This window comes from Mustela nivalis (assembly GCF_964662115.1).
Source record: "Mustela nivalis genome assembly, chromosome: 13".
NCBI classification, from domain to species: domain Eukaryota; kingdom Metazoa; phylum Chordata; class Mammalia; order Carnivora; family Mustelidae; genus Mustela; species Mustela nivalis.
Genome location: NC_139032.1, coordinates 73,240,348 through 73,268,255, shown reverse-complemented (window position 1 = coordinate 73,268,255; position 27,908 = coordinate 73,240,348). Strand labels below are relative to the sequence as shown.

The 27,908-nt window shown below is 40.7% G+C and overlaps 1 protein-coding gene across 5 annotated transcripts in view; it reads left to right on the top strand.

Annotated features, from left to right (window-relative positions):
* Positions 1-96: 96 nt before the first annotated feature.
* LOC309847141 (lipocalin Can f 6.0101-like) overlaps positions 97-27,908 on the top strand; it is a 35,150-nt gene continuing 7,338 nt past the window's right edge. For 2 of the 5 annotated variants that reach the window (XM_082697025.1, XM_082697024.1), the window contains exons 1-2: positions 26,919-27,194; positions 27,528-27,664. In XM_082697025.1, the coding sequence (XP_082553151.1) occupies positions 27,102-27,194; positions 27,528-27,664 (230 nt within the window). In that variant the 5' untranslated portion in view covers positions 26,919-27,101. Of the gene's footprint in view, positions 178-901; positions 975-26,894; positions 27,195-27,527; positions 27,665-27,908 lie in introns of those variants that run through there. The other 3 variants (XM_082697027.1, XM_082697028.1, XM_082697026.1) reach the window with 3 other exon arrangements.

The following is a 27,908-nucleotide window of genomic DNA, read 5'->3' as shown; positions in this document are numbered from 1 at the left end:
GCCAGGAGACCGAAAGGCAACTCCGAAGCGGGTAGGAGATGCCGCTGGCGGACGCACGGCCTTTGCAGAGCATGCTGGGAAATGTAGTTCTAGGCGGCCGCGTGCGCAGGCGCGCTTCCTGGCTTGCGGGGTAGGGGGCTCTGGATAGTCGGGGGAAGTTCATTTCTCCTTGGCCTGGTGAGATTGTTCTTTCCTTGACGCCTGCACCCCGGTGGTAATTGGAGAGGGATCTCTGCTCAGGACACCTCACGACCCCGGAGGGTGGGGCAGGGGCGCGAGGGGCTGGAAAGCGCGTCTTCCTGGCTCAGGGGCGGGGGCGGAAGAAAGATGGGAGAATTGGAGGTCCGGATTCACGTCTGAGTTCAGTGCAAGGGGGTCACCTGGTCTCCGCATTGGGTTTTAGCGGGTATAGGGCTGTGTCTGGATTGGAGGGAGGCAGAGCTCTGGCTGGGCATCCCAGCCCTAAGGGTCGCGGTTTGGGCTGTCACTTGTGGGTTGGGAGCTGGGGGTAGGTCACGAGCACGGAGCGTGAGGCTGCGGGTCTTTTGGCCGTGATTAGGTACTCAAAGGGGCAGGGACGGCCGCTCCAGACCTTGTTTGGGAGTTAGAAGAAAACTGATCTAGGAACTTAGTAGCACCCCCCCATCCCCCAAATGTAGGATCTAGGTCTTCTGACATCCATTTCTTTGCTCTTTCTTCTGAAAAGCAGTTTCTCCAGAGATTTTTTGGTTTGTTGTTTTGTAGGCAGATTTCTGAAGCCTCTTCTGTAAGAAGCTGTGGAATTGCTTCCCTACTTTCTGTGGGCTATGAAGAGCAGTGATTGTTCTCATTCACATCTAGATAGTCAGACAGGGTTCCCATAAAGACAATCCCGATTTCTCAACGCCCTTGTCTTTTTCAGCTCTGCCTTCTCAGGTCTCTAGTTGACTAGGCAAGATGGCATTAAGAAGAAAGATCTGACCACATAGTCTTTGGTGAGCAAAACTTTCAAGGCCAGTTTGTAGCTTAAGCTGGTTTTAATTTCTAAAGTGCCTACCTGAAGTTTGAAAAATCACATGTTGTTAAATATCCTTTGAAATTTTCTTAAACTGCTCATAATTTATATGTACACATTAATGTATGCAATTATGCAGTAATACATGTATAAATGTACCCAAATATGTTCTTTACTTTTTTATAAGACAATCACTTAAAAAAGATTTTATTTATTTATTTGAGGGAGAGAGGGATTGAGAGAATGAGTGGAGAGGCAGAAGGAGAAGCAGACTCCCCATAGAGCAGGGATCCTGATATGGGACTCAATCCCTGGACCCTAGGATCAGGGCCTGGGCTGAAGGCAGACACCTAACTGACTGAGCCACCCAGGCACTCCCCAAATATATTCTTTAAATATTGAAATAAATCCTAGCGTAACAAGATGCTCACTTATGAGAAGCATTTGAGAATTGAAACTGAGGAAACAGCAGGCTTTTTTCCATCTCACACTTCACTCCACGTGGCATACTTTCTTGAGCCTGTCTGGCAACTTTGTGCACATAAAACATACAAGTAAATCTTAATGCAACTTGGTTTTACTTTTCCTTTCCTGAAATATCATCTCTTTGCCCAGCGGGAGGAAAGGTCTTTCTTTCTTAAACTCATTGAATAAATGTTAATGGAGGGCCTGCTTTTTTGCCAGGTAATGTTTGAAGCACTGGGGATACAGCAGTGAACAAAGCAAAGTCCCTGTGTACACAGAACTAATGTCTAGGGTGGGCACACAGACAATAAACAAGTAAATATAAGTGTGTCAGATAGTGGCTTGCCGAGGAAACTACACTAGAGTAACAGGTTTAGGGAGAGCCAAGGACACCTGTTATTTCATGAGTGTGACATTGAGTAGAGACTTTTTAAGAAAATGGGAAGGTGAGCATTGCACATATATGAGGTTGGGCTGGGGGTTCTTAGGCAGAGAGAACAGCAATTGCAAAGGCCCAGAGGTTCAAATGTGTTAAGCCTTTATGCAGGCCATTGTGGACAGAAGAGTAACAGCATAGTAGATGTTGGGAAAGGTAAGAGGGGTCCAGATCACACAGGGCTGTGTAGGAATTTGGCTTTTACTCAAAGTGAGAGGAGAAGCCACAGGCCAGGCAGTTGGCTATAGTAGTTATTGTTTAATCAGCTCTACTGTGATATAATTTACATGCAATTTACCAATTTTTGTTGGAGGATTTTGAGGAGAGAAGTGACCCGATTTGGCTTATATGTTATGTATTATATGGCTCCTCCCATGCAGGAGCAGACATAGGACATTTAGTTAGGAACTAAGGCAGCAATCCAGGTGAAAGATGATTTCCCTGTTTTCTTTTCTTTTTCTTTTTCTTTTTTTTTTAAGATTTTATTTATTTATTTGACAGAGATCACAAGCAGGCAGAGAGGCAGGCAGGGGGTGGGGAGCAGGCTACCTGTGGAGCAGAGAGCCTGGATCCCAGGATCCTGAGATCATGACCTGAGCTGAAGGCAGAGGCTTAACCCACTGAGCCACCCAGGTGCCCCTATTTCTCTGTTTTCTTTACTCTCCCGTTCCTGCCAACTATGTGGCAGTAACTAACATGTTACTCACATCAGACCTCCAGGTCCTTCCTCATGATCACCCTCCGGTGATGATCCTGCTTCCTGTTTCACTGAGAGAAGAGAACAGCCAGAAAAGAACTTCCAAAGGCTCTCCACCCTCACATTAAGCAACCTTTCTAGAAGTATTTCCATGTAGTCTTTCCTCTCATTTATGGCCAACCCCTCTACTTGTGCATTAGATCCCACTTCTCATGTACCCAGACCAGTGTCTGGGATAATCACTGGGTAAAATTCTTGGTATTTCTGTTGTTCATACATTTTTTTTAAATAGATATATCGAGAACAGTAATTTTTCCAGAAAAATTCAAATGCAGGTTTAAAAAATTATAAATGATATATTACCCACCAACACTGTTATACCTTGGAAGAAATCTCTACAGTTTCATGCGTCTATCTTTCTTGACTTCCAAGGGATTTCTTTTTTTTTTTTTTTTTTTTAAAAGATTTTATTTATTTATTTGACAGAGAGAGATCACAGTAGGAGAGAAGAACGGACGAGATCACAGAGAGAGGAAGGGAAGCAGGCTCTCCGCTGAGCAGAGAGCCCGATGTGGGACTCGATCCCAGGACCCTGAGATCATGACCTGAGCCGAAGGCAGCAGCTTAACCCACTGAGCCACCCAGGCGCCCCTTCCAAGGGATTTCTGTTCGAAGAGCTCCACTATGCCCTCTTGAAACAGCTAAATGTATAGGATTTCCTTCTCTTCCAAGTGTGTCTCATTTTCAGTTTAGTTTATTTCAAACATAGAAAAGACAAGACACCTAGGCAATTCTCAAAGCTTTGATATCTGTATTATCAGCTTGAGCTAAGACCATTGAAATGCATATTGATTTCAGTTGTGTATGGATCCCATTGTCATTTATGAGTGGAGAGTTGCTTAACAGGCATTCAAGTTGCATGTCAGCTGGGAGGCTGTCCATTTAAAATGTTTACAGCTGGGCACCTGGGTGGCTCAGTGGGTTAAAGCCTTTGCCTTTGGTTCAGGTCATGACCCAGGGTCCTGGGTTCGAGCCCCATGTCATCAGGCTCTCTGCTCAGTGGGGAGCCTGCTTCCCCCTCACCCCCACCCCACCGCCTGCCTCTCTGCCTACTTGTGATCTCTGTCTGTCAAATAAATAAATAAAATCTTAAAAAAAAAGTTTACAGCTATCTACCTGTTTGATTAAAAATGGATACATTGTTATGTTCATCAATATTTCAACACTTAGTTTATAATGTATTCATGTCTTTAGAAAGATTCAGGAAAACTTGAATAGCCCATTGCTAAGACCTCTAAACCCCTGATTTTTAAAATTATATTTATCTCTGAATTTGACTGATAATTCAGAATACACTTTTGGTCATTCTTGTCATTTGGACGATTTTTAAACGGAGAGAAATAATTCTGAACTTGAGAATGGGAGAGAGGCTATAGTGCTAGCGCTGCCCGTGGCTAGCTAGCTATGTGACCTTAGGCCAATTTCTTAACTCCTGCTGGCTTGAATTGTGTCTTGGGAAAACTGGGGAATTAGTTGTCATGTTTCCCAAACCTCTTTCTAGCTCAAATGGCTGATATCGTGACCTTGTTTGCAAGGTTCTGAAGGTAAAAGCCTCTAGCATCTGGTCCTGTGTTCATCTTCTTGTCTCTACTTCTCTAACAATATCAGAGTCAGCCCCCACAAAAAACAAACAAACAAACAAACAAACAAAGAATTCACAGTTAGATGATCTGAGGAACATGGGAAAGAATAGAAGAGTCACTATCTTTGCCTGGCTGAATTGTGGGGATGGTTCTGAGTTGAGAGAACTGTAACCACAGAGAGTTTTAATGACAGGTGTCAGGTCACCAGTATACTAGGAAGAGAGACAGGGTCTATAATGACTTTTTTGGGGGGTTGTCATGGGTTCTGTCTGGCTGCTCAGATCCAGAAATCTCACAGGTTCAGCAACAGCAGAGGTATAGTTTGGAATTCAGAGATGCAGGCTTCCAGAAAGTAAGCTAAAAAAGGAATAAATATCAATTTGTAGAATTCAATCAACAAGTGCTCACTGAAACATCCAAAATGCACCCTACCAAGTACATGGGGCTTTAAAAAAAATAGGTGATTATAGTCCTTGCCCAGAAATAGGAAAGCTGAGGGACGCCTGGGTGGCTCAGTTGGTTAAGCAGCTGCCTTCGGCTCGGGTCATGATCCCAGCGTCCTGGGATCGAGTCCCACATCGGGCTCCTTGCTCCGCGGGGAGCCTGCTTCTCCCTCTGACTCTGCCTTCCACTCTGTCTGCCTGTGCTCACTTTCGCTCGCGCTCTCTCTCTGACAAATAAATAAAATCTTAAAAAAAAAAAAAAACAACTTAAAGAAATAGGAAAGCTGACCACAGGAAACATTAACTCTAAACTTCCTTTGCAGTTAGAAGATGTTCCATAAATGCTGGCATGAAAAATCTAATTTCTGATGGTTTAGCTGTAGGTAGGTCTGCATAGAAGGGGGACAGATCAGATGATATTTTAGGATCCTAATCCTGTTCACTCTGAATTTTTTATGGTAATATCATAAAACAGTCTGTATACTTTGATTGACTCTTAAGACATAGGGAAGAATAGTGTCTTAAGTCATACTTCTTTAAGGGAGCAGGTGTAACTGGCATCATACTGTTGTATGAAGGCCACTGGACTGGGAATCGAGAGAAGTCTCACTCACTCAAGACATATTTATTGGGTGTGTTATACATGCCAGGTTCTGTGTGTGGAGCTAAAGACAGAAGAGTAAGTTAGACAGTGTCACTGTCCTCAAGAAGATTGTACTCTAGGAAGAAAACGAGAACATTGAAAGTAGAACACTGAAGTATAATAAAGATAATAATAGAGGAAGTATAATGTGCCACAGGTTAATTTTTGCTGGTAACATAATTATTATTAAAATATATGATTGGAACAAAGATAAATTTGGTGTGATTGTAATGAGACTTTAATACATATAAATAAGTGTTTTTTTCAGAAAAAATCCCCTCCCTGAAAGGCTATTGCAGTTTAAAAACCCACTTAATGTTGTATGAGAGCACCCGTTTCCCCACACACATAAGCAATACAGGATATTATCTGTATTTTAACATTTTTGCCAATCTGATGTTTGAAAAATGAGGTCTCATTTTAATTTGTGTTCCCATGATTAAAAGTGAGGTTGAAAATCTTTTCATTTGTTTTGGCCATTTGTGTTTCTTCTGTAATTTTTCTGCTTGTTTTCTTTGCTCACATTTGTATTGCATTATATTTTCTCCTAATTGACTTATAGAAATTCTATATAATACAGCTAATAATCCTTTTGTTTTATTAAGTTGTGAATATTTACTTCCAGTATAGCTTTTCTCTTAGTTTCATTGATTGCCTTGTAGGTTTGCATAGTCAGATCTTAGTCTTTTTCTATATAACCTCCAGGTTTTACATTTTTAAGGGATTTTCCCACTGCAAGATTATAAAAATATTTTTCTGATATGTTTTCTGGTTATTTTAATGTTTCACTCTAATTCACCAACAATTTAAGGCAATTATGTTAAATTTATTTTTTCCCTCAGTGGATAGGCCACTTGTCCTAAGATCATTTATTGAATCTTCATCTTTCCCCAAATATTTGACATGCCACATTTCTCATGCATTACATCCCTAAAAAGAGTGGACCTATTTCTAGGCTCATTATTCATTTTCATAATTTTTTCTGTCTGTTCTTGTGTCAGGACTACCCTGTTTCAATATTTTGTTACATAGGATGGGTGCATCCCTGGTTGGCCTCATTTTGTTTTCGTTTTGAAAAATGCAGGGAGCCTGGATGGCTCAGTGGGTTAAGCCGCTGCCTTGGGCTCATGTCTCGGTCTCTGGGTCCTGGGATCGAGCCCCGCATCAGGCTCTCTGCTCAGCAGGGAGCCTGCTTCCTCTTCTCTCTCTCTGCCTGCCGCTCTGCCTACTTGTGATCTCTCTCTGTCAAATAAATAAATAAAATCTTTAGAAAAAAATAAAAATGCATATTCTATAAGTAAAATTGGGAGGCATATCAGTTTTGTAGGGCTGCTTTAGTGAAATACCACAAAGTGGGTGGCTTAAAACAATAGAGATGTATTGTCCCATAATTCTGGAGGCTGGAAGTCCAAAATCCAGGTGTCAGGAGGGCTATCCTGTGTCTGAAACCTGTATGGGAATCCTTACTTCTGGCAGTTTGCCCTCAGTCTCTGGCATTTCTTGATTACAGCTACATAACTAATCTCTGCTTTCATGGTCACTTGGTGTACTCCCTGTGTGTCTGTGTCTTCACATGACTTACAAGGGGCTTACCCTACTCTCTTATGACCTCATCTCTATCTGTACTGACAACTCTTTCCAAGTAAGGTCACATTCTGAGGTCCTGAGGGTTAGGACTTCAGCACATTCGGGTGGGGAGGGGTACCTTCAACTCACATGAGAGTGCTGGCGTCTTTAAGATATTGAGTCTTTCCATCCAGAAACGTACATTTTCAGTTGGTTCTCTTTAACTGCTGAGAAGTGAGCAGAGGGTTGCTATTTTGAGGTGACCATGCCTATTTTCTTACACTGCTTTTTTTTTTTTTAAGATTTTATTTATTTATCAGATAGAGATCACAAGTAGGCAGAGAGGCAGGCAGAGAGAGAGGGGGAGAAGCAGGCTCCCTGCTGAGCAGAAAGCCTGATGCAGGGCTTGATCCCAGGACCCTGATATCATGACCTGAGCCGAAGGCAGAGGCTTTAACCCACTGAGCCACCCAGGTGCCCCTCTTACACTGCTTTTAAGATTTTTCTTTTGTCCCTGATTTTCAGAAGTTCGACTGTGATATCGTTGGATATGCTTTTCTTTGTATTTGGCTTGCTTTTGGCTTAGGACTTCTTGAATCTATAAGTCATCAGTTGGGAAAATCTTCCATCCTTATTCTTTTACGTATTGCAATGTTCTCATTCTCTCCTCTTGTTTTGCTTCTTTGTACTCTCAACAGATATGTAGTGTCGCCAAATAATGCACTTTTAACCACTTTTTTTTTTTTTAAACTTAGAACTGTAAATCATCTTTGAACAACTTGCTAGCCCTCCACTTTGGTATTTTCAGTTCTTAGCTTTACTCTTTCCATCATAAATGATTGCATGAATGATCCTTTAGTGAGTAGTTATTTGATGTGTTAGGAACCAGGGACATTGGAGGAGGTGCTGGTGAACTTTACCTTGTAGGAACGAAAAGAACCAGATCATTATCAGACACTGTAAGGGATGTGATGGCAATTGTAGAAGACTTGTCTCCTTAGATAAGTAAGGCTTTGTAATTAATGCAGATTACAATAACTCTTCCCCCAAATGTCAAAATGTGTTTTATAAGTGTTTATCTGAGATTGGGCTTTGAGTTTGGGGACCAGAGGTGTTTTATTTTGTTTGTGTACAGAGATAAGATATGCCTTTTCTTCAAAACATTGTAGATGGATAGTTTTATTTTGCCACCTTAGCATCAACATTCCTATATCTCAGAGTTCCTGAAGACAGCTTAGGACACACTTATGAGATCCATCATAAACATCCAAGCCTATATCCTTTTTTTAAAAAAATATTTTATTTATTTATTTGACAGAGAGAGATCACAAGTAGGCAGAGAGGCAGGCAGAGAGAGAGGAAGGGAAGCAGGCTCCCTGCTGAGCAGAGAGCCCGATGCGGGACTTGATCCCAGAACCCTGAGATCATGACCTGAGCCGAAGGCAGCGGCTTAACCCACTGAACCACCCAGGCACCCCCCAAGCCTATATCCTAAACCAAGAATGGGATATCAGCTTTTTAAATTGGATGTTATCTTTCAAGTAGGAAGAACCCTATTTATAGATAACAGGAGAAAATGGGGAATACTTAACCAAGAAAAAAATCAGATAGCTAAGTAACAACCAAATAGATAGAAATCCTTGTAAGTAACAGTCCATCTGTCCATTGTGCTGATGGTAGTAACAACATTGGTACCAGGAGGTAGATTTAGAAATGTTGGTTAGTGCCCAGAGTCCTTTAATCGGTGTCAAAAACTTAGTTCATCTAGTTCAAATATCAGCTTCATATCTACATATCTTTATCCATCTTTTTACGTAACTCTGTGATCTTAGAGAAATAGATATCAGCTCTTCTACTGCTAATTAGTCTGTCCTTCTGTACCCCAGACTCCATGCTTTTCCATTCATCAAGGTTTTAAGACCTTGATTTATTAATTATTTCATAATCCAGTCATTCTCAGTTCTAACTTCCAACAGTCAAAAGTTTTTCTTTTAAAGATTTTATTTATTTATTTGACAGAGATCACAAGTAGGCAGAAAAGCAGGCAGAGAGAGGAGGAAGCAGGCTCCCTGCCGAGCAGAGAGCCCGATGCGGGGCTGGATCCCAAGACCCTGGGATCATGACCCGAGCTGAAGGCAGAGGCTTTAATCCACTAAGCCACCCAGGCGCCCCAAAAGTTTTTCTTTTATTTATTTTTTTTTAAAGATTTTTTATTTATCAGAGAGAGAGAGGGAGAGAGAGTGAGCACAGGCAGACAGAATGGCAGGCAGAGGCAGAGGGAGAAGCAGGCTCCCTGCTGAGCAAGGAGCCCAATGTGGGACTCCATCCCAGGACGCTGGGATCATGACCTGAGCCGAAGGCAGCTGCTTAACCAACTGAGCCACCCAGGCGTCCCAAAAGTATTCTTTTAAAAGAACTCCTTGCATAACATAATTTAATTTTTATCCACCTTTCAATTTTATTCTCTCCTTTCATTACCAGGCTTGCTGCACTTGTAGCTGACGGCCTCCATTCCTATTCTGTTGTAGTCTTCGAAGTAGATTATTATCTTCTATTTTTATACTAACATTATTTGGAAGACACTCCTGAATCTTGAGTTCTTTCTTGATAGCATCCTGTTCTTAGTCCTTTCTGTAGTCAAGAGTTTCTGCTGCATTCGATGTTTTTTCTTTGCTTCTGTGACATCAGTTGATTTTGCTGTTGTTGTTCAAATGTTTTTTAATTAGCTTTACTTTTGCCTTAGCATAATTGCACATGTTTTTAAGGTTTACTTTCTACTTGTTTATTTTTTATGACAGAGAGTCCGTGCATTCTGATATCTTTATAATCCTTCCATGTCATTAACTCCCTGAAATGTTTTTTTCATTCCAAATATTGCATTTGAATCCTGTCCCCATAGTTTTCTTGCTTAGAGTGTGTCTCCATTAAATGTCCCACTTCACTTTAAATCACTTTAGACGCAATATTATGAAAAATGAAATCACCGACTTACACTAAGCCACCTCCTTTTACTTTCAATATTTCTGTCACTAGTACCACTATTAGGGTACTGTTAGTTCCTCTATTAGTACAACAAGTAGTACAACCATTAGTGCCAAAATTATTGGCAAAGAAACTTGTATCCTTATAAACTTCATTTTGTAAAAAGTCCCCATAATCAGTGTCGGTGTTTTAAAAAATTTCTTTCTTCTCTCTTATGTTTTAGATTTACTCCTGCACTAAGTTATTGCTAGTATTATCCCAGTCCAGGCCCATATATTATTTTATCCTTTTTACTGAATTCAATAGCCTTGTTATTCACTTTAAATAAAATTAAGAAGCATCTTCATCATAAAACATTTCCTATTTATCATTTTGCTACTAAAAACTTTAGTTTTCCTATCTCCTACTATGTGGTATTGAATTTCTGTGTTTGTCAGAGTTTTTCTTATCGTCACATTTCACTTTTCCTTTCTTATTTTTTTAATCTCTGCTTTCCAAAGACATTCATTTGAATTAATGTCACTGACTTTTTCATGTCATGTACTTTCCTGTGTCTGGTTTTTTTGTGTTATATATATTTTGTCTCGATGTTTCCATTTCTTTTACTCTCCTATCTGTATTGCTCCTTCCCTTTTTTAGACTTCCATATTAATCAGGACTCATACTGTATAATCTTTTGTTTCATCACAGCACTGGTTCATTATTATTATTTTTTTTTCTGTTATTGATAAGCGAGTTTTGTTTTTTCCTTTTATATTCCAGAGGGAAGAGAGACTGTCTTTTCCTTAATCCTGGATACTATATCCAGAGTCAGAACATCAACTCCAAAGCAGAAAGCTTCTGAAAAAGAATAGTGTCGTGGCATAATGTTAGACATTTTTCTAAACAATGGTTCCTAAAACTTTGTAATAGAAGAATTGGAATTTGATAACCAACTTGAGAAACACTAGTAAAAGTGAATTATAAGGACACTCAGTTAGGGAAATCATTAATATAATAATTTTCAGGAAATATTTAACCTGAGCTCAACTCTTTTCAAACTGAGAGCTTCTAAAGATAATTGTGACATAATTATGATATAAATCATAGAAGCTTAAAGCATAGGGGTCAGTCCATTGTTTTTTTTAAAAAAGGCAACTCATAGATGGAAAACAATTTATTAGATATAAGCAAGGATGCATTTTTATCTCAAACCTTACTTATTCTGGAAAAAGTTTAAATGTAAAGCCATAGTTCAGCACTAATGGAACCTAAGAAAATTTGTATGAGAGAGAAGCATGAATGTAAACTGTGTGGTAAATCCTTCAGCCGGAACACTAATCTTATTCAGCATCAAAGAATACATACTGGAGAGAAACCTTATGAATGCAATGAATGTGGAAAAGCTTTTAGTGAGAGCACTAATCTTATTCAACATCAAAGAGTCCATACTGGGGAGAAACCTTACAAGTGTAGCAAATGTGAAAAAACTTTTAGTCATTGGTCATCCCTTAGAAATCATGAGAGAATTCATACTGGAGAAAAACCCTATCCTTGCAATGAATGTGGGAAGACTTTCAGTCATATTTCAGCCCTTACTCAACATCACAGAATTCATACTGGGAAGAAGCCATATGCTTGTATTGAATGTGGGAAAACCTTCAGCCAGAGCACACATCTTATTGAACATCAGGGAATTCATTCTGGGGAAAAATCCTACCAGTGTAAGAAATGTCGGAAGGCTTTTTGCCACAGCACATCACTAATCCGACATCAGAGAACTCACACCGGAGAAAGACCCTATAAATGCACGAAATGTGGAAAAGCCTTCAGTCATACCCCAGCCTTCATTCAACATCAGAGAATTCATACTGGAGAGAAACCCTATGAATGTAATGAATGGGGAAAGGCCTTCAGTCAGAGCGCACATCTTACTGAACACCAGAGATCTCATACTGGAGAGAAACCTTACGTTTGTAAGGAATGTGGAAAAACCTTCAGCAGAAGCACACACCTTACTGAGCATCTAAAAATTCATTCTGGTGAGAAGCCCTATCTATGTAATCTATGTCAAAAACTATTTTGCTATAGAACATCACTAGTTCGACATCAGAGAACTCATACAGGAGAGAGACCCTACCAGTGTGATGAATGTGCGAAATCTTTCAGTTTAAGTTCAGCCCTTACTAAACATAAGCAAACACACACAGGGGAGAAACCTTATAAATGTAATAAATGTAGTGATGTTTTCTGTCATAGTACATCTTTAATTCGACATCAAAGAACTCATTTTAGAAATGAAATCCTATCAGAGTGATGCATGTGGGGAGCTGCAGCCATAGGTCATCACTTACACCTGAACACTCAGTGGTAAGAAATTCCAGGATTGTTAATGCAAGAAAAACTTTAGGCAAAATGTTCATTTTGTTTGTACTGAGAAAAAGCATTGTTCTTGCAATTAATCCTGAAAATGTGTTCTCATTCAGATAAAAATTTATAATGGAATTATCCCCAACATGGTTGGTTTTTAAAAACGTATTTGGAAAATTATTTTTAGAAATATTTTGTTACATATTTATTTATTTGCTTATAATTAAAGGTTTTTCAGGCACAAAGTTTTAGTGGGATGATGAAAATTGTTTATATATCATCTGTTATCCTTTTAGTAATTCTCATGTTATTCTTCACTGTTAAAGAAGCACCTTTATAGCAGGTTTGACTTTTTTAAATTAACAAGTTTGTCTAATAGCCATATAAGAGAATACGTCACAGAAAAATGTGCATTATTTTCTAGTATTCATGAAATATTTTTAATGGAATATATATATGTGTGTGTGTGTGTGTGTGTGTGTGTGTGTGTGTGTGTATAGTTGCTTGCCAAAGTGTATCATATATATACATAGTCCATTAAAAATATTCCATGAGAAAAAAGACAGCCTCTTCAATAAATGGTGCTGGGAAAATTGGACAGCCACATGCAGAAAAATGAAATTGGACCATTTCCTTACACCACACACAAAAATAGACTCAAAATGGATGAAGGACCTCAATGTGCGAAAGGAATCCATCAAAATCCTTGAGAACACAGGCAGCAACCTCTTCGACCTCTGCCGCAGCAACATCTTCCTAGGAACAACGCAAAAGGCAAGGGAAGCAAGGGAAAAAATGAACTACTGGGATTTCATCAAGATCAAAAGCTTTTGCACAGCAAAGGAAACAGTTAACAAAATCAAAAGACAACTGACAGAATGGGAGAAGATATTTGCAAACGACATATCAGATAAAGGACTAGTGTCCAGAATCTATAAAGAACTTAGCAAACTCAACACCCAAAGAACAAATAATCCAATCAAGAAATGGGCAGAGGACATGAACAGACATTTCTGCAAAGAAGACATCCAGATGGCCAACAGACACATGAAAAAGTGCTCCACATCACTCGGCATCAGGGAAATACAAATCAAAACCACAATGAGATAACACCTCACGCCAGTCAGAATGGCTAAAATCAACAAGTCAGGAAATGACAGATGCTGGCGAGGATGTGGAGAAAGGGGAACCCTCCTACACTGTTGGTGGGAATGCAAGCTGGTGCAGCCACTCTGGAAAACAGCGTGGAGGTTCCTCAGAATGTTGAAAATAGAACTGCCCTATGACCCAGCAATTGCACTATTGGGTATTTACCCTAAAGATACAAATGTAGTGATCCAAAGGGGCACATGCACCCGAATGTTTATAGCAGCAATGTCCACAATAGCCAAACTATGGAAAGAACCTAGATGTCCATCCACAGATGAATGGATCAAGAAGATGTGGTATATATACACAATGGAATACTATGCAGCCATCAAAAGAAATGAAATCTTGCCATTTGCGACAACATGGATGGAGCTAGAGCGTATCATGCTTAGCGAAATAAGTCAAGCAGAGAAAGACAACTATCATATGATCTCCCTGATATGAGGAAGTGGTGATGCAACATGGAGGCTTAAGTGGGTAGAAGAAGAATAAATGAAACAAGATGGGATTGGGAGGGAGACTAACCATAAGTGACTCTTAATCTCACAAAACAAACTGAGGGTTGCTAGGGGGAGGGGGTTTGGGAGAAGGGGGTGGGATTATGGACATTGGGGAGGGTATGTGCTTTGGTGAGTGCTGTGAAGTGTGTAAACCTGGTGATTCACAGACCTGTACCCCTGGGGATAAAAATATATGTTTATAAAAAAAAAAATATTCCATGAATACTGGAAATAGGTATGTGTGTATATATATACATATATTCGATTAAAATATATATACACTAAAGTGTATACACTTTAAATATAAAATATATATAAATATATATAATATATAAATATAATAATATATAATATATATAAAATATATATACACTAAAGTGTATATACATATATTTTTATATATTTGTGTATATATATGGTATATGGTCCATTAAAAAATATGTCTACAACGAAAATACTAAACTCTTCCTAAGGGAAATATTCAACCCTTCCCATTTTTTTAAAACCACAATAAGATAAGAAGTAGATATAAGGGGCGCCTGGGTGGCTCAATGGGTTAAAGCCTATGCCTTCGGCTCAGGTCATGATCCCAGGGTCCTGGGATTGAGCCCCGCATCGGGCTCTCTGCTTAGCGGGGAGCCTGCTTCTCCCTCTCCTCTGCCTGCCTCTCTCCCCACTTGTGACCTCTGTCCGTCAAATTAAAAAAAAAAAAAAGTAAATATGAATATTAAAATGGCAACACAAAACTTATTTAAAAATCACAGAATAATTTTGTAAGTAACTTTTCTGTTAAAGGATAAAGCCAAACAGAAAAAAGACAGTTATTAGAAAATAATAAAATTAAGGCATAAGTTATGTATTACATTACAGAAAAAGGAAACAGAATAATGATGTAAAACCAAGGAAAATAAAAGAAATGCCTCAATAAATATAAAAGTACACATCAATGAAATAGGTACAAAAATATGTTTGATGAGCCAATAGACAAACTCTAGCAAGTGGGACAATGGGAAAGAAAGGGAAAAAGCAATATCTATAAGAAAAGGAATATAAATATAAATAAAAGGAAAGTCAAATTTTCTAATTCAATGGATAACAAGCCAAATCTGTTTTGTAAAATCAATACTGAGATATATCATAGGACTTCCAAACTAGTTCAAAAGTAGAAATGTACATTAAAATAAAGAGAATTTACTTAGCAGATGATATAAAAATATTCGGCAAAGTTCTACAGGTATTTGGTGTTTTTTAAATTAGGGATAGAGGGACACCTGGGTGGCTCAGTTGGTTGGGCAGCTGCCTTCGGCTCAGTTCATGATCCCAAGTGTCCTTGCTTGGCAAGGAGCCTGCTTCTCCCTCTGCCTCTGCCTGCCATTCTGTCTGCCTGTGCTCACTCGCTCTCCCTCTCTTTCTCTACCAAATAAATAAAATCTTAAAAAAAAAATAAATTAGGGATAGAAGGAAACCTAACTTATGTTGATAAGGGATATTTATTAGAAACCTATGTAAACATTATGAATAGTCAGAAGCATTCTTATCAGAAAGAGGAGTGAGAAATGATGTTTGATGTCAGTACTATTGGCATTCCTCTGAAGGTCCCAGATAACTTAATAAGAGAAAAAATTGAGCTAGTAATATTTGAAAGAACTGACATCATTTGTTTAGTGACTAGAAAATCTAACTAAAGGGGCACCTTGGTGGCTCAGTTGGTTGAGCAGCTGTCTTCAGCTCAGGTCATGATCCCAGGGTCCTGGGATAGAGTCCTGCATCAGACTCCCTGCTCAGTGGGCAGCCTGCTTCTCCCTCTCCCTCTGCCTGCCACTCTGCCTGCTTGTGCTCTCTCTCTCTTCCTCTCTGTCAAATAAATAAATAAAAAGAACATCTAATTAGAACTTGTAAGGTGGAGATATATAGTCTGTCAAGAATGTGTAAATAAAAAACTATCTTAAGTAGAAAAATAGAAAATGCAATACGAAAAGTGACAGTCACAGTATTGACAAAAAATCTAAAAATACCAGGAATAAGAAAAATCCAAGAGATGTTTATAGGAGAAAAATTTCCAGAAGAACATAGAATAATGTAATAAATGAAGAAATGTATTTGAAAAATAATATAAAGATGTCGATTTGTTTAAAATTTATCTTTGATTTGTAAATTTAAATCAAATCAATGGAGTTTTAAAAAAGGAACAGTTTTATTGAAGTGTTATTCTCACACCAAAAATTTTGCTCTTTTAAAGTACAATTCAGTGGTGGTTAGTATATTCAGAGTTGCGGTACCGTCATCACTATCTAATTTCAGAACATTTCACCACCTCGTTAGCAGTAATTCCCCATTGCCCTTCTCCCTACAGCTCCTGGTCACTACTCATCTACTCTATTTTTGTGGATTTGTTTACTCTAGCCTTTTCATATCAGTTAAGTAACAGAATGTGTGTCCTTTTGTGACTGGCTTCTTTCACTTAGCATTAATATTTTCAAGGTCCATCCATGTTGTAACAAGCATCAGTACTTAATTTCTTGTCATGGTGGAATAAAATTCCATCGTATGGGTCTACCAGATTTTGTTTTCCATTCATTAGTTTATGGTCGTTTCAATTGTTCCCATTTTTTGGTTATTGTGAATAATGCTGCTGTAAACACTCATGTATAAATTTTTGTATGGACGTGTTTTTAGTTTTCTTGGGTATATACCTGGAAGTGAAATTGTTGAGTCACAAGTTAACTCTATGTTTATCTTCTTGAGGAAATGTCAGATTATTTTCTAAAGCAGTTGCATCATTTTACAAGCCCACCAGAAACATGAGGGTTCTTATTTTTCCACATCCTCATCAATACTTGTTTTCTCTGTTACATGTATATTTTAATAAATTTTTCCACACACATACAATAGGTGTATTTTTCATAAATATTTTTATAAATACACATAGATATATATTTTCTTTGGAGAAATGTTTTTCCAGATCCTTTGCCCATTTTAAATTAGATTATTGTCTGTTTGTTGAATTTTAGGAGTTCTTTATACTGGATACTAAACCCTTATAAATGTAATTTGCAATTTTTTTTCTGTTCTGCGGGTTTTCTTTGGTGATATTTGAAGCAGAAAAGGTCTTAATTTTTATATAGTCCAGCTTACCTATTTTTTTCTTTTATGTTTGTCCTTTTGTTGTAACCCAAAGTTGAAGAGTTATGTGTTTTCTTCCAATAGTTTAACAGTTTTAGCGCTTACTGTTAGGTCTATTATCCATTTCGAGGTAACTTTTTTGTATATGGTATGAGGTAGGGGTCCACCATTATTCTTTGGCATGTGGATATTCAGTTATCCCAGCACCTTTGTTGAAAAGACATTTAATTGTCTCAGCATCCGTGTCATTCAATGGGATTTTAAAATAAAATTTAGCACACTAAATATAAGTATATTTGAATAACTAAAAGAATGTTAATTAGGAGCAACAAATGGGGCTTGCCCTCCAAGCAGTTCAAATAGGAGTCTGTAGGAAACAAAATAGTTGGTACACTGCAGATGAAACCATTGGATCTGGACAATAGAAAACAGAAAAATATGTGAGAATTTAGCTTATGGGAACAGTAGCATCCCAAAATGGTGGAGAAAAAATGGACCAGTCATTAAATTATATTTTGCTTTTTGCCCCATTTTGCAGTTCTCCAAAAGGAGACTGGCCACTTGATAAAGTGTTAAAGCTTGTGTGTCTCACCTAAGCGGTCTCTTTAAAGCCATTTTTAACAGCACAAAGAGAAGTTGGTGACAAAGATCTGGAGGGTTCCAGAGCTGCTTTGGGGACTTTCTCCATCTTACTCCTCTCAAAGTGAGACCAGCGGGGGTTGAAAAGATCCCTATGGGTAGAAACCACCACCATGTGGGACTGGGGCTTTAACTGAACTCTCCCAGTGCGCCCTGGCAGGACGCCCCCGCCCGCCCACCAGCACAGCACGGGCCCAACCACCCCTGCCCCCAGAGAGGACGTGCCAGGGCCAGCATCCCAACACTGAGAGGCACAAGGAGACCAACGGAGAGGAGCGGTGGAGCCCTGCAGGCAGCACCCACCGCCTCAATTTATTTTGAGTTTACTTCGCTCTTCCACGAGCCTCATAAAGTGAAACGTTAGGGCACTGATTTTTAGAATTCTCTTCTCAAAAGAAAAGCATTTATAACTACAATATTCTTCCAAACAGGGCATTAGCGGCACCCCTCACCCGATTTTGATATGACACATTTTCATTGTTATTTAACCGACCTGAACATTTCTAATTTTGTTGTGATTTCTTTTTTTTTTTTTTTAAGATTTTATTTATTTATTTATTTAACAGAGAGGGAGAGAGATCCCAAGTAGGCAGAGAGGCAGGCAGAGAGAGAGGAGGAAGCAGGCTCCCCGCTGAGCAGAGTCCAAGCGGGGCGTGATCCCAGGACCCTGAAATCATGACCTGAGCCTAAGGCAGAGGCTTTAACCCATGGAGCTACCCAGGTGCCCCGTGATTTCCTCTTTGATCCGGGCTCTGGCTGCCCCCTCGGGCGGCGCTGGTACCAAGCCCTGGATGACTTCATTTAAGCCCGGGAGGCCTCGAAACCGGTCCCTGCCTCCTGCGATCCTGCCACCAAGTGCTGGGCCTTGAGGCCCCTCGCGGTCCTCGCCAGAGCCGGATGACCCCGTGCGTGAACACACGCGCTCACGGGCACACCGCACCCTGCGGAGCCGAGCGCGGGCCCTCCTGCCGTCCTGCGCCGGTGGCCCCAGTCTCCCCTGGGTTGAGGCACGTTCGCGCGGCCTCGCGTTCTTTTCTGGATCCCCGTTTTCTTCCCGGCGCCCAAGGGGTTTCTCGACTGGTCTCTTTGGCCGACTTCCAGGGCTTGGCGAGGGCCCCGTGGGAGAGAGAGACGGAAAAGAGCGGGTGGGGGGCTAACCTCGCTCAGGAAGTCTGGCGGACAACTAATTAGACCCCCGTGGGGTCGCGCTGGAAGCGGTGGCCCCACGCACGCGTGCTTTGTCTCCGCCTAGCGGCCACCAGCCTCAAATGCAGCCTCCCTGGGCCGTGTCTTTAGGCAATTGTGGATTCACCCGTGGAGAAAAGATTTGCCTCTCATTTTAAAATGGAGCTCCAGGGGCGCCTGGGTGGCTCAGTGGTTAAGCCGCTGCCTTCGGCTCAGGTCATGATCTCAGGGTCCTGGGATCGAGTCCCGCATCGGGCTCTCTGCTCAGCGGGGAGCCTGCTTCCTCCTCTCTCTCTCTGCCTGCCTCTCTGCCTACTTGTGATTTCTCTCTGGCAAATAAATAAATAAAATCTTTAAAATAAAATGAAAAAATAAAATGGAGCTCCAGGGCCAGGGAGAGCTATGCTGGCTTAGCAGTGGATAGGAAGTCAGAATTTGGACTGTAGGGTGTGTCAGTTAGAATGGGAGGACACAGATTCTTTCAATTCCCATCTCAAAAAGCCCACAAAAACATCAAGATAAAGAAAGGACAGAATAAAAATAAGAGATTAGTGATGTGTAAAATAGGAAGGTAGTAGAACTAACATTTAAGTCAGAATCATCATTCTCTGGAAAAAACGAGGATAAATTAGACAATGACTAGTTAATGTAGTTGAGGCAAAGTGAGGAGAGAGAAGGAAACAAGAAGACACTAATGAAAAATGCCAAGGGAACTGGACCTCAGAAGCAGAACTGGCTAACTAATTTGTGGGGCCCAGGGCAGAATGAAAAGTCAGGAATCCATGTTCAAGAAAGCAGGGAGGGACGCCTGGGTGGCTCAGTCGGTTAAGCTGCTGCCTTTGGCTTGGGTCATGATCCCAGCATCCTGGGATGGAGTCTCACATCAGGCTCCTTGCTCAGCAGGGAGCCTGCTTCTCTCTGTCCCTGCCTGCCTCTCTGCCTGCTTGTACTCTCTCTCTCTCTGACAAACAAATAAATAAAATCTTCAAAAAAGCAGGGAAACTGTACCCTGAAAGGTACAACAGTAGAACAGTGTTTTTTTTCCTTCCTGTGGTCTTCATTGTCATTTATTAGTATAAATTTTCCTTTTCATCTTCCTATTTTGCAATGTTGGCTTTAAATGCAATAAATAACATTCAGTGCCTATGTAGAATGACCAAAATTAAACGAGTTGGGTTTTGTAATTCATGTATGCAGATGCATTTCATTCTCCCAGAACAGTAGAAGAATGCCACACAAAATTAACTCACTTTTCATTTCATTTCTTGACATGTGTGCATTCCATGAACACGCTCTCTGTCCAGCTTCCGGATGAGTGAGTAAGGACCAGTTACCCTAAAGGATCTCCATGTCACGCTACCTTTTCTTTCCTGTCTTTGTCATAATTTTCAGCATTAGTAAATGCAGGGATGTATCTCTAATGAAAAAGGACAAGATGCGGTTCCTTGGTGTCTTTTGTATTTCTTACACCACCACTGGCTTCTTGCTGAGAGAGAAGCGAGTTTCTCCTTGGAACAGAAAGCTCGGCCTCTCTTTGGTCGTCAGCACCTGTATTTCCTCAGTTGTCCATACAACACACTCCACCTTTCTTGAGTCTCACGGAATTCCTTCCTACTCACCGTGGGTCCACTGCGATCCTTGTTCGTGGGACATGGGGAACACCATATGCAAACGGAGAGCGAGGAATGGCAGACATACTTATTGTGCGAACATCCTCTGTCCATGCACCTGCTCCTTGTCCCAGTGGGCCTCATCCCGGGGAAACGAGCCCTGCCCAGAAGCACATGGGTGCACAGCCCCGTCCATGTGATCCGCCTGTCGGTTTACAGGTCAATCCCTGCTGCCGGAGTGCAGAGCAGAGCATGGATCAATGACCCACTGAGCCAGGTGCACCGCAGGGCTCTGGGCCATGCACACACCCAGAAGCGTGAGTCTCCAGCCCGTCTGGGGCTACTTGTAGTAAAAAAACGCTCCCATGGGTAAAGAGCATCAGTATCGGCCTGGGCTCGCAAACTTCCAGACAGGTGGCTGCACTCACAGCCTTACCTTATGTGGTCCCTCTTAATATCACTTATACTGGAACTCAGTGGTGTAATGTTATTACACATCTTTTCTTCCAGAAACATCCATTTTCCTTAGAGTTGCTTACTATTTTGTAGTTTTACTTTCCTTATGTATCTCTGTCTTAATTCGTTAAGTATGCAGTGGAAGTATAAATTGCCTTCAAATTATTTCTTTTCTTCCTGTTTTATCTTCCTTCTCCTCCTCCTCCTTTTCTTCCTCTTCTTCCTGTTTTATCTTCCTTCTCCTCCTCCTCCTTCTTTTAAACTCTGAGGCGCAATCCTGGCGCTTAAGCCCGTCTCCAGTCAGGTACTTGCTCTTGTCTGAGAATGTTCCTTTCCCGTTATTCATGGCTCTCCCTTTGCTTCTCTTGTGTACCATCCTGGGTCCACATCTTTCTTTTTCTTTGCTTCCTTACTCACTTTGTGACTCTCTTCCTCCAGAAACTTCTCGATAAATGATTCGTGGAAGTGAATATGTTCAACTTTTTATAGGTGAAACAGTGTTGATCCTATTTCTACATTTGAGAGTTTGGCTGGATTTTGTAAACTGTTCAAAATTACATTCTCTCACGAGTGTGAAGTTATTTTGCCATCATTTCTGAGCTTCTAGGATTTTTGTTAAGAATGCCATCTGAATTTGCAGACGGGGTCACGAGGCTGGGCTTGGAGAGGTCAACACCACGAGCCCTTTGGATGGTTTTTCTAGAAGGAATGGGAAGATGAGGATTTTGAGCGGTGGAGTAAAGTGATCTCGTGCCTGTTTTTATAAAACATGGTCTCTGGCCTCAGAAGACGAGAGAAGAGAGTGCAAGGACTAATATTTTCTGGGAACCTATTGCATTCTAACACTTTCTAAACCTTTTCATGTTACCTTTGCAACAACTCTTTGAGGAAAGGGAGGCTCACAGGGGTTCACTGTAGTCAGAATTTGAATCCAAGTTTTTCTGACTCCAAAGTCACTATTATCTTTTCAATGGAAAGTTGACTCTCTGGGTAACTTGGGGCCATGTGCACATAAGTACTTGCTGAATTTTAATGAGTGGCTCTGGATTAATAATTAATTAATTAATAATTAATAATCCCAGTGGATCACTGGGATTATTGGTTTTCTGACCTAGAGGGAGCCCTCATGCTGGGGTAGAAACTTGACATTAGAAATTGATTTTAAATTAAATTATTAAATTATAATTAAAAATTACTAAGTAAATTATAAATTATAATTAATAATAATAATAATCCCAGTGGATTACTGGGATTATTGGTTTTCTGACCTAGAGGGAGCCCTCATGCTGGGGTAGAAACTTGACATTAGAAATTGATTTTAAATTAAATTATTAAATTATAATTAAATTACTAAGTAAATTATAAATTATAAATTATAATTAATAATAATAATAATAATCCCAGTGGATCACTGGGATTATTGGTTTTCTGACCTAGAGGGAGCCCTCATGCTGGGTAGAAACTTGACATTAGAAATTGATTTTAAATTAAAAAAAGGAACTCCAACCCAAAAAAGAAAAGAAATTAGGAAAAGGTTCTGCTTTCACTTCTGCTTCTACCTTATGTGGGACGAGAACTATAGACCTCTTTTGAGGAGACTCCTCATTTCTGGATACTAAGATGGTGTGCCAGACGTGGAGAGTCATTGCTCAGATTCCCCCTCCAAGAAAGGGCTCCTGGCTGAGCTGTGAGGAGTGTGGTTAGCTGACAGCCTCCACTGCTCAGATTTGCCTCAGTTCTTGAGCTGAGGTACTGGTCTTCTTGAGGTGGCTCCGGCCAATGACCGAACATGACTGTGGTACAAAGTCCTATCTAATTTCTGCCTGATGCAGGACTCTTCCAACATCCTTCAGAGCTTCCCACTGGGCTGACAACTTTTGTTGGATCTATGTCACCTTTTCCTAATCCTCTGTAATCCTGCCTCCTCCTTTTTCCTTTCACAAATGTTGCTCTCTGGTAAGCCTTTTACACCCCAAATCTGTCTCAGTATCTGCTTTCCAGAGGACCCAGCTGACACAGATGGTATGTTGTTAGCTCCAACCAACCTTTCATTCATAAAGGGCGTGGATATTTTTGAACTGGATTTGAGTTGGTACCAAGAGAATAAATAATCACGCTGGGTGCTAGGGACCAAAAAATACTTGCATTCTGGCACATGAATGAAATAAGCTTGTGTTTCTTCCTATTCTTGGCACTGAGAATGTTTTGATATTATATAACACGGCTTGGATGTTCCCACTGGCTTTCTCAGTGAGTGATCTGTTCAATTCATTGAAAGTATGACTGAAGACAAGGTCACTAAGTCCATTTCCAGTCAGCCAGTTTGTTTCAGTCGAGTTGCCTGGCTCTAAATGGATTGTTATCCATTCAGATAAGCCCCTTGCCCACACGCTGAGTCACAATGTAGACCAATCATTTCTCAACCACATGGAAGACTGTATCTGGTGTATCTGGTGTTGTATCCTGTATCTGGTGTTGTGTGAGGAAGTCCTAATGTGTTCGTGACCAGGTTCTTCATTTGAAGCCATGAATGAAAGGGAAGAACTTTTCCTCTTTGGTATGGAAGTACCTCCTAATTCCTTATAAGAAGAACAGTCTTTTCATATCATCCATTCAATTAGCAAATATCCATTTACTATGAAGAGTTATTACATGCTCTTCACTGGGTCAGACTCTTGGCAGCTCCACCCAGATTTCTACGTTTCTGAGAAATCCGCATGTGGCTTCCCCAGTTGTAACCACCAGGCAGATGCCTCTGAGTGTCTAAAGCATTGCTTGTTCCTGTTCCATTCGTCCTTCATGTTAGAAACATCAAGCTTTAATCTTCGACAGATGAAGTCTTAAGAGTCGGGGTTCTGGGATCAGACAGTCTTAGCTTCAAATACGGGTTCTCCTACAGACTGACCGTGTGATCCTGGTCTGTTTACTTAACCTCTCTGAATCTTAGTGCACACCTCTGTAAAAAAGGATAATCCCTATCATATAAAGCTCCTATGAGGATTAAATGAAAGCATATTTATAAAGCACTTATCTAATACTGAGTTATGACTCTATTTCTGACATTAAAATATTGTTTTTGTATATCAGGCTCTTGGACAGATGATATTTGTACTGTTGCCTCCTCATTGTAACTATTTGCCTTGGTGAGTGAATTCTGGCACAAACCCATCCTTGAACAAATGTGACTTTGAACAAGACCTTCTTTCTTTGATTACCAGATTGTTCCTAAGTTTGATGAAGCCTGAAAGCCTTAAATATAAAAGTTGCTGATGCAACTTTACCGTAATATAGCAGTTTGGATTCAGGCTTCATGTTTGAAATGTGGCTATCGGATTGACTATTTGCTCTCTGGTCTTAAAAGATGGGTAGATATTTGGGGCCTAGGCAGTTCATCCCTGGAATGACTGTGACAAGAGTCAGGACCTTACTCTGCTGATCCCATAAAAGATAAGGTACAAAGACTAGCTTCCCAATACAGCGTCAGAGGCAAAAAAAAGTACCCTTAGCCCATCTGCTGTCATTGTGCTGGCTGAGACAACCTCATCAGAGGTGCTGTTTGTCCCCTAGCGGAAGGGAAGGGGTCCACGTCTTGGGGCCCATAAGCTGGAAGGACAAGTCCATTCTCAGCTCTTTCTCCACAAAACCTTGACTTCCCAGAGACCCTCTCTCTCCTTATCCACTGGACTGGGAAAGGACGGATGTCTATTAAAGCTTATGTTCCACTCATCTGAAGGGAAGAAATTCTGTCTCTGCTCCTGGGTTTAAGTGGTCAGTCTTTAATTGAGTCAAATCACATTTTAGTCTTTCCCCTTTTATTCCTCATCTTCATTACTATTGTCTTGCAAATAAAAAAAATATATATATATATATATTATTGCAAGTGTTTTCTCCCAAATTGTCTCTTTCATTCTTTTGTGACTTTTATAGAACAGAAATATTTAATTTTGATGCTATCCTATTTATGAAATTGCTGTTTTAGGACTCATCCTTTTGGTATTGTAGCTAGAAAATCTTTGCCTAACATAGGGTGACAGATATTTTCTCCTCTGTTCTGTTTGAAAAGTTTGTAGTTTTAGGTTTCCAGTTTATGTCTATGATCCATTTTGTGTTAAGTTTTGTATATGATGTAAGGATTGAAATTCATCTCACTGCATAGATAGCCAACTGTTATAGCATCATTTGTTAAAACTATCATATCCTATGACAAAAATTAGTCAGTCATTCATATAGGTGTTGCTCATGCTAATACCACACTGTCTTTCTTATGGTAGTTTTATTTAAAAATCTTGAAATAGAATATTGTTAATCTTCCAACTTGTTCATCATTTCCAAATTTGTCTTGGCTATTCTAGACCCTTTGCGTTTTCATATAAATTTAAAATCTATTTTCCAGTTTCTAGCAAAAAAAAAGTCCCTACTGTGATAGTGATGTTGCTTAAGTGAATGGAGGAAGTAATGTACACAGCCTTTGCCACCAATTCAAGGTCAAGTCTTCCATCAAGGGGCAGGAAAACCCATAGCCAACCCATAGTGGCTAAAGTTACATAGAACTCAAAATCCCAGTGCCTGGACGCTGGTTGAGCAGGAATTAGGAATGGTCACAGGGGCTGGTGTGACCTTTTTTTTTTTTTTTTTAAGACTTATTTATTTATTTATTTATTTGAGAGAAAGAGCGAGGGAGCTAGCACAGCAGGAGAAGGGAGAGAGAGAGAGAGAGAATCTCAAGCAGACTCTGCACTGAGCACAGAGCCTGATGTGGGGCTCTATCTCAGGACCCTGAGATCATGACCTGAGCCAAAATCAAGAGTGAGATACTTAACCAAGTGAGCCACCCAGGTGTTCCTGAAGTGCCTCTTTCAGTGGAGCTGCAGATAGAATGCCACAGTTCCTAGGTTCACTGCCTTGTGCACAGCCCCGTCCATGACACCAGCCTCTTTCTGTTTTGGGGGGAAGTGCAGAAGGGGGCAAGGTGCGAGGTATAAATGAACCACAGCGTTTGACAAGCCCCAGCTGGGGGCGAAGACCCTACTCACCTGCAACGCTCTTCCCACATGCCCTCCGCATCTTACCCTCCCTAACTTTCAAGACCTATGCCAAGTCCCACCTTCTCCAGGAATAATTCTCTGGCCAGTATGTGCCAGACATTACGCTGAGGGTTCTACACACATCATCCCATCGAATTCCTATAGTAATCTATGAGGAATAGATTTTGGAAGAATAGATTTTGAAGATTTTGAAGAATAGATTTTGAAGCCTTATGGCTTCAAAATGGCAGAGATAGGAAGGAAGCCCAGATCTACATTAACTCCAAAGCCAGGTTCTTAAGTCCTTTCTACCTGATACCACTCCTCCGTGTTATCCCTTTTCTGACCTATGATGGTTTGGACTTAGTCTTGCTCAGTTGGGTTATTTCATACGCTTGTAGAATCAAGTTTTCATTGAGGAGATGAAGCATTTCCCCATCTCTATTGAAGGTTGCCTGCAGGAACAGATGACACCTTGCACTTCTCCACCTCTCTTACAAGGCCCTGTGGTCTAGTGAGGTATACACGGGGTTAAACAATTTGTCCGTTCATTGTGGGGGAAGGGGGAAACCACAGTGGTTTGGAGAATAAGGAAAATAAATTAAAATATACTGAATACCAGAAACCATATTTCATTATTTTATTTGATCCTACATTGATCAACTCTATTTTAATGTTTCATGAAAGGTACGATCATCTTTGGTAGAGATAGTTTCTTTGCTTCTGAAATTAATAACAATGGAGCGGCATGCCCAATTCTGCACACTATGTGAGTGGTCGAATATAGACCCCTACACACCCCTCTTCCCAGTTACAATGCGTTCCCACCACACATCATCGCCTTTCTGATTTCAAGCCAGATCCATGGTTAAATTTGGTTCCAAAAGGCAGCTCTTTTTTTCCCCCCACTATTTTTCTTGTGTATATGTTTTCGGAAATTTAAGGCCACCAAGTAGATCTAAAAGAGATGAGACTGCCAAGTTTCAAAAGGGCAAGAACAATTCTTGGCTCCACACCAGTGAATGACAGACCATTTCACAGAGTGGGAGGAGGAAAGGTGGTGTCCCCTGGACAAAAAAAAAAACCAGATCCAGACCAGATACAAAAACAGAGGAGCTGGGGAGTGGAGCCACCATCCCATCCAGGAGAGACTCCCTCTCAGCGACTGTGAGGAAGACAGTACCATCTCCTGCCAAGATGAAGCTGTTGTTGCTGGGTCTGGGGCTGACTCTAGTCTGTGCCTACGAGGAAGGAAATGATGTTGTGAGAAGAAACTTCGATGATTCGAAGGTAAAGTTGGTAGAGTGCAGTAGCTTCGTACCTGGGGGGTGGTATGGAGGAATCTGGGGCAACATGGCCATACTGGAGGGCTGGTGCTCAGACTTTCCACTAAGAGCAGTTGTCCCATGTGAAAAGATGGCAATGTTTGGGGGACCTCTCTTCTCCCTGGAGGGACAGTCGAAAGAGCCCTAGATGTGGCACCAATTGACCTTAGGTCTAATTCCATGTTCATGTCACCGTCAGGAGTCCCAGCCCGCAGGCCAGGGTTCACAGAGACACGTGTGTCTCTGTGGTGTTCCTTTTCCTCTTTTCTTACCCAATCATTTTATTGATTTATTGCAGATTTCTGGATATTGGTATTCCATTCTCTTGGCCTCTGATGTCAGGGAAAAGATAGAAGAAGGTGGTAGCATGAGAGTTTTTGTGAAACACATCGAAGTTCTGAGCAATTCTTCTCTGCTCTTTAACATGTATACAAAGTAAGTGTGGCCTTTTTCACTTGGGAGAGTCTGAATATGCCGTTGGACCTCTGCGTGGGGCACACAGGCGTACACATACATCCCGGCTCTGTACTCAAAATCAGAGCCCATTACCTCACACTGATCCAGGACCTAGAGAACCTGGGCCTTTTCTAGACTCAGAGAAAAGAATCATGACAGAAATATATTAAAGCAGGAGTAGAGGAGTAAGGGGTAGAAAGTTTCAGAAGCATAAGGAGTGTGG